The sequence below is a fragment of the Equus asinus genome, chromosome 5 (genome assembly GCF_041296235.1).
Source record: "Equus asinus isolate D_3611 breed Donkey chromosome 5, EquAss-T2T_v2, whole genome shotgun sequence".
NCBI classification, from domain to species: Eukaryota; Metazoa; Chordata; class Mammalia; order Perissodactyla; family Equidae; genus Equus; species Equus asinus.
Genome location: NC_091794.1, coordinates 76,906,550 through 76,920,354, shown reverse-complemented (window position 1 = coordinate 76,920,354; position 13,805 = coordinate 76,906,550). Strand labels below are relative to the sequence as shown.

The window sequence follows — 13,805 nt, the reverse complement described above, 5'->3', positions numbered from 1 at the left end:
CTTGGCATTCCTTGGCTTGTAGCTGTTTCACTCTCATTTCTGTCTCTGTCTTCCTGTGGTTGTCTTCCCTCTGTGTGTCTACCTTAGTCCATTTGGGCTGCTGTAACAGAATACCACAGACTGGGTTGCTTATAAACAACAAATGTTCATTTCTCACAGTTCTGGAGTCTGTGATGTCCAAGATCAAGTTAGCAGTAGATTTGGTGTCCAATGAGGGTCTGCTTCCAGTTCTTAGCTGGCTGACTTCTCGCTGTGTCATCACACGGCAGAAGGGGTGAAGGAGCTCCCTGAGGTCCCATAAGGGCACTAATCCCATTCATGAGGGCTGTGTCCTCATGACCTAATCACTATGCAAAGATCTCACCTGCAAATAGCATCATATTGGGCATTAGGTTCCAACCTATGAATTTTGGGAGGGCAGGAGCATTCAGCATATAGCAGTGTCTGTGTCCAAATTTCCCTCTTTTTCAATGGATACCAGTCATTGTATTAGGACCCACCCTAATTCAACACGGCATCATCTTAACTTGATTACATCTTTAAAGACCCTATTTCCAAATAAGGCTACATTCGCAGGTTCTGGGTGGACATGAGTTTTGGGGGGACATTACTCTACCCAATGTGCCGTGTTTTTTTTTCTACATGGTATGTCTTCTTTGCTCTTTCTAAATGTAATACCTTTTGACATTTAAGAAGGTTTATATTTTTGTTCTATGTCGATTGTAGTATTTAGTCATTTCATAGATCCTTAATCCCACTTTTCCTTATTTAATCTTTTGCTATCTGGTTGATCAGTACTTTATATTGTGATAAAATACACACAACGTAACATTTACCATCTTCACCTTTTTGAAGTGTACAGTTCAGTGCTACTAAGTACATTCACATTGCTGTACAACCATCACCACCGTCCATCTCCAGAACTCTTTTCGTCTTGCAAAACTGAAGCTCCATACCCACCAAACAATAACTCTTCATTCCACTCCCCCCTCAGCCCCTGGCAACCCCTGTTCTACTTTCTGTCTATGAAGTTGACTAGGTACTTAGTTACGTCATGTTTGTGGAACCATACAGTATTTGTCCTTTGGGGACTGTGGCTGATGGTCTGTCAGCTTTCAATGACATCTTGTGATTTTCATTTCTCACCTGGACAACTATGAGGTTTCTTATTCTACTTCCCCCTTTCTTTCCTATACTCCTCCGACTTTTGGTTGCATTATTCTCACTTTCAATGTTTATGTGTTATTCTTAAGTGCATGTCCCTACCCTTGTTTTAGTCTGAGATGTAGAATTAAATCTATGAAATTTTTCCATTCCTCTCTTGGTTGGATGAAGCTTATCCAGTATGGATTCCTGAGGATGTGCTCGTGAGTATAGTATTTTCTGAGTTCATGCAAATTGACAACTGTTTTTCAGTACACTTGATACTTGGAGGACAATACTGCTGGCTATAAAAATACTTATTTCACACATTTCCTTGAGTTTCTTGAAAATGCTCTAATCTTGATTGATTTCTTTATTGTTCTTGAGAAGCAAGATGCTAGCCTAACTTTCTTACCCTTAAAAGAAGTTGGGTCTTTTTTTTTTCTGGAGTCTATGAGGATTTTCTTTTCTCTGTCTTTAACGTTGAATAGTTTTACTAGGATGTATATTGGAATTGGTTATTCTGTTCCAATGTTTCCAGGCATAGGGTGAACCCTTGAACATGTAGATTTGAATTTTCTCTTATTTCTAGACAGTTTTCTTGAAGGTTTCAAATAGCGTGTTGCATATTTTTGTCTTTTCGTTTAGCTCTTTCAGTTATACACATGTTGGCCTATCTTTTCCTGTATTCCGTTTCACTCCATTTCATTTGATTACTTTTCCATGAAAATGAGATATTAGCCTTAGAAAGAATAGAATGATTTTTCACTTGCACCTAAATTTGAAATCATCTTCATAATATTGCCTACCTAGTTATATGAAGTGTATTTTTGGTCTGTTGTGGTTGTCTTTAGCTTTGATCAAAGGTTATCATTTGATGGGAAAATAAACATCTGCAAAAATTACATCTATTTAAGTGTAATATCCCCCCAGGACATTAGGCAATATTGGAAGCTATTTATGGGCCGTAGCTTGCTCTGTAATTGATTTTACTTTGATTGACTTTGCTATCACTTTGCTAATGGGGAATTATTATTCTACCCCAGAAAAGGTAATCCAGGATGGAAAAATAATCCCTCAAGGATGAGAAGAGGCAGGATAGCACTCAAAGAGGAAGTACCAGGATTTTCTGCATGTTGTCCCTTCTGGCCAGATAAATGTTTCAAATTTCTGAGCCTGCTCAGGTGTCTAGTTAATTGTGTGAGTAGGTGGATGAGTTGGGAGGGGGAGAGACATAAGCAAAATTGATGACCTAAATTTGACGGTACTTCTGACTTCTATACAGTTTGAGGTAAACAGAATTCTGTACTCTGTCACTAGAGGGAGTCAGAGAAGAATAATTTTTTTACTGATTTGACAGAATTGTCATGATGACACATGGTAGTGCCGGGAAGCACAGGAGAATGGGTCACCGGGTAAGCTGGAAAAATCCTGAGGAGGAGGTGCTGGAAAATCTGGACAAATTGGGCAGGATGAGTGGAGGAACTCTTTGCAAGGCCTGCTTTCCTTATCTAACTTTGTTCTCAGTTATGCTGTGGGCAGAGTGTGGCTCATATTATATATTTGTTGAACTGAATTAAAATGGAAACTCTCATTTGAAACTCTAGTTTTTTCCCTACAACCATTATTTTGATCGGGGTTCCAAACATCTATAAACTGACATTGCGTAAAAATCTCTCTCTTGTACTTTCTAGGCCGAAAACCTCTCAGACACTGACCTGCAGTCCAAGGTGAACACGTTCCTGTTGGCAGGGCAGCACACCACGACGGGGGGCATTTCCTGGGTCCTCTACCACCTGGCTCTGAACCCTGAGCATCAGCAGAGATGCCGGGAGGAGATCAGGAGCATCCTGAGAGACAGGTCCTCTATTACCTGGTGAGATCTGCATCCCTAAGCATTTCATCCTAGTTCTCCTCCTTCTTTCCTCTTGTACCTGGTAACCATAGTGATGAAGATATGTGTATGTGGAAGCAGAAGAGGTGGGCTACCATTCTGCTTTTTTTCTAGAGGGCCCCAAATTATCCTTTTGCTTTTGCAAAAGAAGATCATTTATCCTTACGTTGTCTATTTCATTGTTTTTCTAATCAGTGACATGTAAAATGCCCTATTTCTTTCTTTTACCCAGGCTCGGGTGCATTGGAAATGGGGCTTGCTCCCTAGACTTGCGTTTAGAGTTTGAATGGTTTGGCTCAAGTGGGCTCCTCTTCTGAGGGACCGGAGTGAGTATCTGCATCATTTAAGCCTCATCATGGACATTCTCTCCCATCCCCTTGTTCGCTCATCGGGATTGGCTTTGGACTTTGAACATAGTGCTAAATGATACACACTGATGTTGCCAGGGATGAAAGCAAAGTCCAGAGGCTCTGTTGCCTACCATTTGTTGTAAGGAGAGAATCGCAATAATATTTTAGAGAATAAAATGTTTTTATTCCACAATATGGCCTTATAGTTACATTTAATGAAATTTGTGCATAGCATTCTGAGAACTTATAGTTTTTTTCAACAGATAATAAAACCACACTGCAAAGAGCAATTTCTGGAAAAGCTGGAAAGCTGTTCACCATCTCCATTTGGCTCCTTGTCAGCCCCTTTCTGCTTTGGGTTCAAATTCCTGTCTTCTTTTTGTACCCGGGCTGAGATGGACAACACTGTTTTTCTTAAATGTGCAAAGTGACAGGCTAAGCAGAATTATTCTTTTTATTTTGGGTTTAAGGAGGAAAGAGTTCAAAATTAAAATTTCACATTAATTAATGGCCAAAGTCTGCATTCAAAATAAGCATCGGAAAAGCGAATAGAAATACAATAAAGCAGGGGCTGGCCCCGTGGCTGAGTGATTGAGTTCACGCGCACCGCTTCTGCAGCCCAGGGATTCTCCAGTTTGAGTACTGTGCGCTGACATGGCGCTGCTTGTCAAGCCATGCTGAGGTGGCATCCCACATGCCACAACTAGAAGGACTCACAACTAAAAATACACAACTATGTACCGGGGGGCTTTGGGGAGAAAAAGAAAAGAAATACAAGAAAGCAAATAGACTGAATGCATGCAGTCATCTTATTGAACCAATCTGACCAGCCAGGATGTAAATAAAAACTTTACTCTTCTCTCACTGGCACTTCACCTTGCTGTGCACGGCAAGTTCTTTAAATCTCGGAGATGTAGTCTTGGGCTAATCTCATAGAGTTCCCATCCATTGAAAGCACAAGAGCAGTCTCATTACAGTAACTAGGCCGTCTGGACCAGCGTCATAATAAAAACCTCAAGTTCTCACTCACTTGGAGCATCTCCCTCCACCCAGCTCGGTACATCTTTGGGTCTGGAAGCCAGCGGTGGGAGAGGGGTTGTGGTTGGCTTCTTACTGATGAGCTCGTGCCCTGCCCAGTAGCTGCTGTTTCTGACCCTTGTAGAAGTGGTCCCAGAAGGGACTGAGGATAAGGAGAAAGGAGCTTGTACTGTCGTGATCTTGCCCCCTGAGCTTAGTGGATAGTCAGTGCTTCCTTTTACTCTTTTTGGGAGTGTCCATGGGATTCTTGAAGATTCCCTCACTGGGACTTTGCCATGGTGATTCATGGGGCAAGGGAATTCTTGTCCTAGGTCAGAGTTCCTCTCAAGCTGGTTCCAGAGCTCTCTCTCCTGTGGGTTCATTGGCCCACATGACACACTGGGGCATTCCTGCCTTGCCCTTGGCTCTCCCCTGCCTCTCTGTCTGTTCTGTGTCACAGCTTTACTATCAGTCCTATCCCTCCAAACTCTAGGGAGCACTTGTCAGGTCATCAAGTGACCCTTCTGAAGCCCAGCTTTGCTTCATGGTTGGGGGGGTGGAGCACCCTCCTCCATTTTCCTTGGCACTTGGCTTTCCAACAATTCTTTTTCAAGGATGCTTTTATTTGCTCTGAAAACTCTTAAGCCTCCTCTTTTCAATCCTTACACATTCTTGATTTACATGATGAGCTAAGGTGGCAAAACTGGTTTTCAGAAATCTCCTTAAGCAAATCCTTCACTGTTAGTTTAGCACCCACCTCACTTTATAGTGAGGACAGTTGGCACCTGTTTGTTTTCTCTTCCTCTGGGACCTCAAGTGATCTGAGGCAGAGAGAGGCTTATTTTAATATTCTGTTACATAAGCCAATTGCAAAATAGCTTTAATCTGAGAAGGATATATACCAGGAACCAACATCAAATAGAAAAATAATATCCAAATTATTAACTGGTGGTGGGGTCCAAGTTCCCCTCCTTCCCTCCCTTGTCCCTTCACAGGGACCAGCTGGGTGAGTTTTTGTCCATTATTGTGCATCAAGGAGTCACTGCGATTGGCCCTCCAGTCCCATCCCTTTGCAGGGAACTCAGCAAACCCATTACCTTCCCAGGTGGATGCTCCTTGCCTGCAGGTCTTTGTATTCTTTCCCTAAGCAGTTCCTGGAGACTGTGGGATCCTCGGGACCAAAGTGACGAAGGCCAGCAGGTTTCTCAACTCTCAGAGGAGTCAAAAGACAATCCTAAGGACAGCTGGCTTAGGGTTGGGCACCTGTTAAGAGCTCAGTGGCTAATGTTTTGATCAGGTGGGTTTCGGAGATTTCCCCGAAGGCACACAGCATTTGCAGCAAAGCTCTGCCCGGAACCGGTGTTGCCAGAATCCCAACCCAGGCTTTCTTCCATTTTGGGACACTGTTTCTCAGTTCGTTCTTGTTAGGCTGAGTTTGAGACCCAGGGGAGACTTCATGGCAGAGGAGCACCATTGTCTTTATCTCGAGGACCCGAGGAGGGTCACTGGCTTCATCTTATTAATATCACCCTTATAAGTGTGTAGCACTTAATAGTTTACAGACAGCCTTCAAACAAATTCCCTCATTTTTTCCCCCTTTGAACATGATCTTAGCAGACACTGTACAGTGCTTGGTAGTTTACAAAGCACTTTCAAATAGTTTCGCTGTATCCAAAACCCACTGGGGACCCCAACGTGCAGATGAGCAGAGCTAGAACTTGCACAGAGGTCCCTCTCCCAGAGCCCAGTGCTCTTCAGAAGAACACAGGTTTCTGAGCAGAAGGAGTGGGAGGCAGAGGGGTCACATGAGACGGCCTTCACTCATGTGAGTCAGTGTTCTGTTGACTCTTGCCCTTGGAAACAAGCTGACAGGATGGCTTGTAGCAAACACCAACAGCGTGTCACTGACTTTCACTTTGTTGACAGATGAAGCAGTAATTTACCAGAGTTACTTTTGGTAACCAGATAATCCTCAAATTCTCTCTCCTCTGTCTTTAAAAATAATCTCCCTTCAGCTATTTTCCCAAATTCCCCAGGTTCCATATATGAACAGCACCAACAGAAACTGTCATTGGATCTGCACGATGGAATTATGATTCGGTTCTTATGCACCCAGACTGTCTCCAGTGGGTGCTTTATGGTCCATTAATAGATATATAAGTAATTTCTAGAGGTAGCAGAAAATCTAAGTCTGGGTTACAGTTTTGACATGATACCAATAGGTCCTTAAGCTAGAATCATGCATTAAATAGATCATTGCTCTGACTACTGAGGTGGCACCAAGGCTCATGTTCCCGTGGGTCCTTCACTGCTGGCATCAGCTACAGCACACAGGGCTGTGCCAGGACCCTCCTCTTTCCCTTCAAGAAGAAAAGTCTTACTGAAGAGCCGTATAACAGCAGCCCACAACTTGCCCCTTCTCCTGAAATCTCTTTATTTCCTTTCTTTCCAGGAATAACTGTGGTTCACAGTATTTGGGGTCTTCACCACAACTCTGCCATCTGGGAAAAGTCAAAGGCATGACTGTCTTACATGGAAGCACTTCAAAGAACTAATGCTGTGCAATTCACTTTTTGTTAGTTATGCATAGAAGTGGCCCATGACACAAAACCAAGAAAAATAAACATAAAAACCAAAAATGTAAAACTTTGCCACCAAAGGAAAACTGTCCTTTTCCCCTATTCCTACTTTGCCTTTGCTTTGAATGAACAGATTGCCATAATGTCACACGAGCTTCTCTAAATTGCTGCATGAGTCATTTACTCGAAGAGCTCTACCAAGCACTTACCTAGATATCAACCAGAGTGTCGACTCAACAGTAATTCAGGCAACACAAACTCCCTTTGCTGGATGTAACAATCAGGATTCTGGTAGGAATCTGATGACACTCTCAAGCTGGGCAATTTGAGGAGAATTTCATAAAGGAACTATTTAGAAAGGTCTGGGTAGTGTTCAGGAAAAGGAAAATGGAGCAAATAACTGCTGAAGTCTGTGGAAATTAATTAAAGAAACCTTAACTTACTTGCAGCCGGGAAGGCCTTAGGGGGAGCTCTCATGCCCTATCACACATCATCAATTACACCAAAGGGGAAGAGAGAGATGCTTGCGTCTTGGACAGGAAGTTGAACTACTTTACTACTGAAGGACGATTTCTCTCGCCACGTGGCCACAGCCCAGCCAATGAGAAAAGCCCCAGCCCAGGCAATGAGAAATGCTGTAGCTCAGACAATGAGAAGCCATTGCCACCCTGAACTGTTGATTTCCCCCAATGGACTTTGCTTTAGAACAGCCCTCCCCTACTCCCCATTTTTCTCTATAAAGGCAGCTCCTGATCTCTGTTTGTTGAATTTGCCCAGGGTTCGCCATAGCATGATCATCCCTAACTGCAATTCATTCAGCTATTCCTGAATAAACTCGTTTTGAGGCTTTTCAAGTTAACGAGTGCTTACCACTTGTAGGCCTGATGGGACACGGGAGAGAGGGTCACGAACCTGGAGAGAGACTGCTGCTGGGAAAGGCCATCAGACAGGAGCTGTGGCTTCAGTAGAGCATGCAGCCAAGTACAGGCAGCCTGGAAGGGTGGGGCACAGGGAATAGATAACCCAAACACTCTCTCCTCCCACCCTCCAGATAGCCTATTACTGTCTATTATTGGCTAAACCCAATAGGAAACTGTGTGGATCAGCTTGCTGGAGCCCAGAGCAGAGTGGGAAAGGAAGGAGAGAGGATCTTGAGAGAAGAAGATGTGTCCAGCATACCTCAGTTCCTTCATCCAATTTCTTGAAACTGAACACTCACAAAATGTAGAGACTTCCTGTTACACAAGCTGCTAGGGTTTAAGATCTATTACATGTAATGGGAAGTTGGACCGTGTGTCTCAGTAACAACAGATCACATAATCATTTTGGCTTGGCTTCTAAGTGAGCGCCCTCTTACCTCCAACGTGAACATAACTCCACTGGCCGTTGTATTTCTCCTTTCCCCCTACTTAGGCTGGGTAGCGGACTAGTCCCTCGGGAGGCCAGACAAGGTCTGTAGGTCTAGAGTTGCTCTGTGCAGTGTGGTAGCCGTTAGCCACACAAGGCTATTGAGTGCTTGAAAAGTGCCTAGTCAGAACTGAGATGTTCTGGAGATGTAAAATACACACTGGATTTGAAGATGTAGTGCTGAAAGTTTGAAATATTTCCTTAGTAACTATTTATATTGAGTTCAGGTTGGAGCTGTTACCACAAAAAATTGGGGTTCTCTTGCCTGATGCACATAAGCAGCCAATTAATTATGGCATCAGCCTTTGGGAGAAGAGATCAGCTTCATTCTGTGAGATCAATCTGCAGGGAGGCAGGGAGCACGTGCCCTCAGATCTGTCTCCCCAATTCAGGGTTTGGGGTGAAATTTAAGAGGTTACCAAGAACAGGCTGGCACGCGGAAATGCTGGCAGGACAGGTCTCGATTGGCGGGCCTCAAGCATGTATGGTAAGGTTTTAGACATTTCTGAGAGGGTTCTAAACACATGATGAGGATCTAAACTTTTATGATAGGGTTCTAACCATTTTTGATTAGGTCGGAAATGAATTTTAACACTGAATCTTCCTGAAGGAGGAAACTCTCGCTTCTGATAACAGTCCAACTTTCAAATGTCGGTCGTGTCTCATCCTCGGGTCCCATGGGAAGGAGGATCTTTGGTTCCACAGTCATTTCAGGTCAGGATTTACTCTTATGTGCATGCTCTGGCTATGTGACTTTGCAGATTTCCTGAAAGACAATTCTTAATCACTCTGTTGATAAGTTGGTGTCATTGAATTGGTCCTGGAGGGCCCGCAGGTACAGAATGATGCTATTTTCTGTAAAATAAATTCTACCATTAACATTAATTTTGCCTTTTTAAAATGTGGCTTCCAGAACACTGGAAATTACATATATGGCTCACAGTATATTTTTGTTCATCAGTGCTAAGTAATAGCTTTCGAAATGTGTTAATGGTGTTCTGGATATGGTGGTGGGTTGCCCTCTCCTTTCTGGTCTTTGAGTCCTTGAGTTTCCCTTGGAACGATTCTGATCAGAGACACCCCCACTCCTTCTTACCATTTTTAGCTGGACCAAGGTGAGGACAATGTGAAATTGTTGAAAAAACACAACAATGTTTACTTGGGAACAGCTTTCTCCCTTTAGCCCCTCAGCTCTATAAACTCTTCCACGGAACCCCATCTTCTCACCTGACCATGAGGTCAGGTCTCACCCGACATGAGATCTTGGTGCCTATTTGAACCCTTGAAAGGTCCAGTTAGTTTCACAAAGGACAATGCCCTTCTCTATCACATCCTGTACAACCGTGCTTCAGAAAGCTCTCCCATGTGAGCGAGGGGAAAATTCCCCCTTTCCCCTCTTGGTCCTTATGGACAAATTATGAACTTTTGAACAATTAAAATGACATAAGGCAGGTTAACAGGAGAAAATCAAACGGTTAAATATTTGGGAACAGCAAATTTACATAAGTGTGAAAAATTCTAAAGACAGTCAGGCAAAATGTGGAATATATGTCATTCTGGACTAGGGAAAAGGGGCAGGGGTCTGGACTTTCAAAGGAGAAAGGAGGCATTTACAGGAAGATGGTAAGAGTTCATATTTGGTAAACAAAAGTTGTTGGGCCATCTAGAGTCAATAGGACACAGAGAGGACTTTGATCCAATGGGCCTTGCTAGGTTCCTCCCTGTCTACCACGCCTAGTTCACATTATACTATAGTTCTTGAGGGTGATAGCTCCTTCCTGAGACAGGCCTTCTGTCTTAAATTCTTTGAGGCAGTTAGAGGGAAGTTCAGAGTTTCTTCCATAGTCGTTTGTTCTTAAAATAATCAGCCTAAAATAGTCCTCAAGCCAAAGAGACACATTTTGGGGTGGCAAACCCCCTGCACTCACAGTGTAAGGTGTTGCTCGTAGGCTCAACGCAGCCCCCCCGCCTCCCCCAATGCAGGAGAAACAATTCTTTTCCTTTTTAATTTCAGTTTACTGAGGTATAATATATGTATAAAATACTAAGATATTTAAAGCGTACATTGTGGTGATTTGATGTACATATAAATTGTGAAAGAATCTCCCCCACTAGTTAATTAATACATCCTTCAACTCACATATTTATCTTCTTGTGTGTGTGTGAGAACATTTAAGTTCTACTTTCTTAGCAAATTTGAACTATACAATGCAGTGCTGTCAACTATAGGCATGATGTTTTCCATTAGATCCTCACAGGAGACACAAGGAGACACAATCTACGAACAAATCCAAGTACCACCTTGTTCGTGGAGGGCGTCATGTTGGAGGCTCCCAGCTCACATTCTTGCAGGGAACAATAGTCCAAAGTCCAGAAGTTTCCATGGCATTTACTGTGAAACTGTTGCTTTACTGTTAACATCCCAATTGTTCTAGTATCTCCTTAAAGAGTCAGGAGAAACAGCATTTCTTCAAGTATCTCTTTCTTTCCCTCGCTGTGTGCAGGAACTGCGTCAGGCAGCATTTTGCCATGGCTGAGTTAAAGGTGTCCATTGCTTTGATTCTGCTCCTCTTTAAGGTGACTCCGGACCCCACCAGCACTCTTGTGTTCTTGCTCCAGATTATCCTCAAGCCCAAGCATGGGGTCCACTTGCACCTGAAGAAAGTCTCTAATGTTAGAACCCAGGGTACAATGATTGTAAATACTGTGTTTTCAAGTTAAATTACATCAAATGGTCCAAGAAAATGGAGAGGAATCAAAGTGTGGTGGGAGGGCTAGGGGGTGGGATGGGGGTCTCTGTGCAGCTGCATGTTATCCAAAAACACAGTGTGAAGGGTGAAATAAAATGGAGTCTCTTATGTCAAGGTGTTTTAAACTGGAGCTGGGAGGCCATTAAGGAAGTAGGACCTATGGATGTCCTCACCGAGTGGAGCTGTGAACTTTCGAACTGGGCCAAACCACAAATATTCCAAGGAATTTGCAAGAACACTTGTAAATTTCCACAGTAAAAAAGCTTTTGCTTAGTGATAGCCTTAGCAACAATCCTGTTTAGCGAAGATTAGTGTTCTGCTGCCAACACTAATGAAAATTCTTTGTAAACACATTATGCAAACATTCCTTTTTTGTCTTTAAAAACCCCTGGTTTTTGCTCCCCAGTGGGACACTGTTTGATTGCTGCCCAAATCTGTGGACTCTGAATTGTACTTCTTTGATCCCAGATAAACACTTTGTCTCTTAAACCAGTTTCTTGTTTTTAGGTTGACAATGGGCCTACAGGAGGCGTCACCTAGACCTGTTTCTTGATAACTGTGGGAGATTTTCATATCTTTTCTGCTTGATTCTGGCTACTATTAATGCTAGATACCAAGAATTTTGCTAGGTGACTTCCATCCATTTTCTGTTGTTTTTAAAAATAGTTTTCAGAATTATACAAGTAATAGGTGAAGGTATGGTCACGGTAAGGGATTCTCAACACTAGAAAAGTCTGTCGAGTGAACAGTAAAAATCCCGCTTCACGTAGCCCACGCCTCCCTGCCCTGACCAATCCTACAGCTTTTCCTGACACAGAATAGTTTGGTGTGCATTCTTTCAGACTTTTCCCTCTACATTCATATGTACATATGTCTGTCTGTATTCTTACAGATGGGATCCTATCTATATTTGTTTTTGCTTTTCTCAAGTAATCAAAATGCATCTCATTCCTAACCATGGCTTCATGATATTCTGTAATATGGATGTACTATAATTTCTTTAAATATTTTCTTATCATTGGGTATTTAAGCTATTTGCAGTTTGAAAAACATGCTTATTGGCCATCGGTGTTTACGTTTGTTTTGTTCTCTGTGACTTGTACATCATCTATGTTTATTTTTCTATGGAGTTTTTTGTCTTTCTTCTTGATTCACATGGGTTCTTTATATATTGTGGATAATAATCTTTGCAACTTTTCTTTGTAACTTTGTCACATTAGTTTACTTTTCTAAAGTTGTATTTATATTGTCTGTTACCATATGGAAGGAACTTCTAAGTTTTCATGAAGTAACATATCTAAACTTTTCTTTACGGTTTTTGGGATTTGATTCTTGGATAAGAAAGCCTTCATTTGGAATATTATCAAGCTATTCTATAGTTTCCTGGTGCTAAGAACTCTTGTGAAGCCTGAACGGGAATTTTTAAGTGATTTCCAGATTCGTCACTCATTTGATGTTTAAGTGCTACTCCCTGTCAGATACTGTGACAAGCACTAGGGATTAGGTGGATCCATAGACATGGCCCCTGCCCTCATGGGGCTTGTGTTCTAAAGTGGAAGATGGATGAGAACCAGATAATTCCACGTTGTCCTAAGAGCCGTGAAGGAAATGAGTGGGCTGAGCTGGAGTGTAGTCCGGGGAAACGTACTTTAAATTGGGTTGACTGGAAAATCGTCTTCAAGGAGCTGACATATAAATTGAGACCTGAAAGATGGTGCTGGGAGCTCCCCTGCTTTTTCTCATGTGCCTTCTAGAGGAAAATTGTGGCCCATAGCTGGACATTTTAAATCAGCCTGAAACAAACAGTGGAAGTCTGTTGTCTCTGCCAAGTGAAAGCAAAATGATGTTGACTATCTGGATGGGTAGGAAATGAGCAGAAAGCACCGGTCTGATCCCTAGCAGCCTACTGCAACAAAAAAGACCTCCCAATAGAGAAGCCAGCACAAGACAACAACGTCTTTCTCTGTCACATGAAGGTCTTGAGCAGGAAGGTGGTCCAGAGCTGGTCGGGTGGGTTGCTCTGCAAGGGCATCAGGCATCCAGGTGTTCTAGCTTGTTCTCCACCTTCAACATGTGGCTTTCAACTAAAGATCTAAGATAGCTGCTAGCTCCTGCCACCACATCTGCCATCGAGCCAGTGGGAGGAGATAAAAGGGAGTGGGAAGGCACGCACCTTTCCTTTTGAGATATTAGCTGGAAGTTGTACACATCACTTGTGCTCGCAGCTCTGCCAAAAACTAGTCACAAAACCTAGTCCCACCTTCTTTAGCTGAATGGGAGGCTGGGGGAGGTGGTCTTTAGCTGGCAACTGCGGGCTGAGCTAGAAGTTCTGTTTGTCCAAGGGCAGAATCCTGGTTGTGTTACTGGCTGTTGCCTGCGTGGAACATGGCCAGCTTCCAGGCCTCCTGATCCTGCCCTGCTCTGCCCACATTCCACAGCCTGAGCCGTCTCCCTCCACTTTGCCCATACCCAGGCCTTGGCACCAGCCGGGCAGTGATGTTTACTCTGAAGCACTTCTATCTCATGGGATAAGCTGTCCAGAAGACAAAGGCCAAGAGTCCACATACCAGAGCCCACCCTCACGGGAAACATGCCCTCCTGCCCAGGTGCCTCCAGAGAGGAACAGAAGGGCTGTTTGCCTGAGGCCACACTGGCAACTGGTCCA

The 13,805-nt window shown here is 43.2% G+C and overlaps 1 protein-coding gene across 1 annotated transcript in view; it reads left to right on the top strand.

Annotated features, from left to right (window-relative positions):
- The window catches only part of LOC106822589 (cytochrome P450 4B1-like), a 60,817-nt gene extending 55,072 nt beyond the window's left edge, over positions 1 to 5,745 (top strand). The window contains exons 6-7 of the mRNA XM_070511419.1: positions 2,838 to 3,019; positions 5,400 to 5,745. Of these exons, the coding sequence (XP_070367520.1) occupies positions 2,838 to 3,019; positions 5,400 to 5,697 (480 nt within the window). The 3' untranslated portion in view covers positions 5,698 to 5,745. The remainder of the gene's footprint in view (positions 1 to 2,837; positions 3,020 to 5,399) is intronic.
- The last annotated feature ends 8,060 nt before the right edge of the window (positions 5,746 to 13,805 follow it).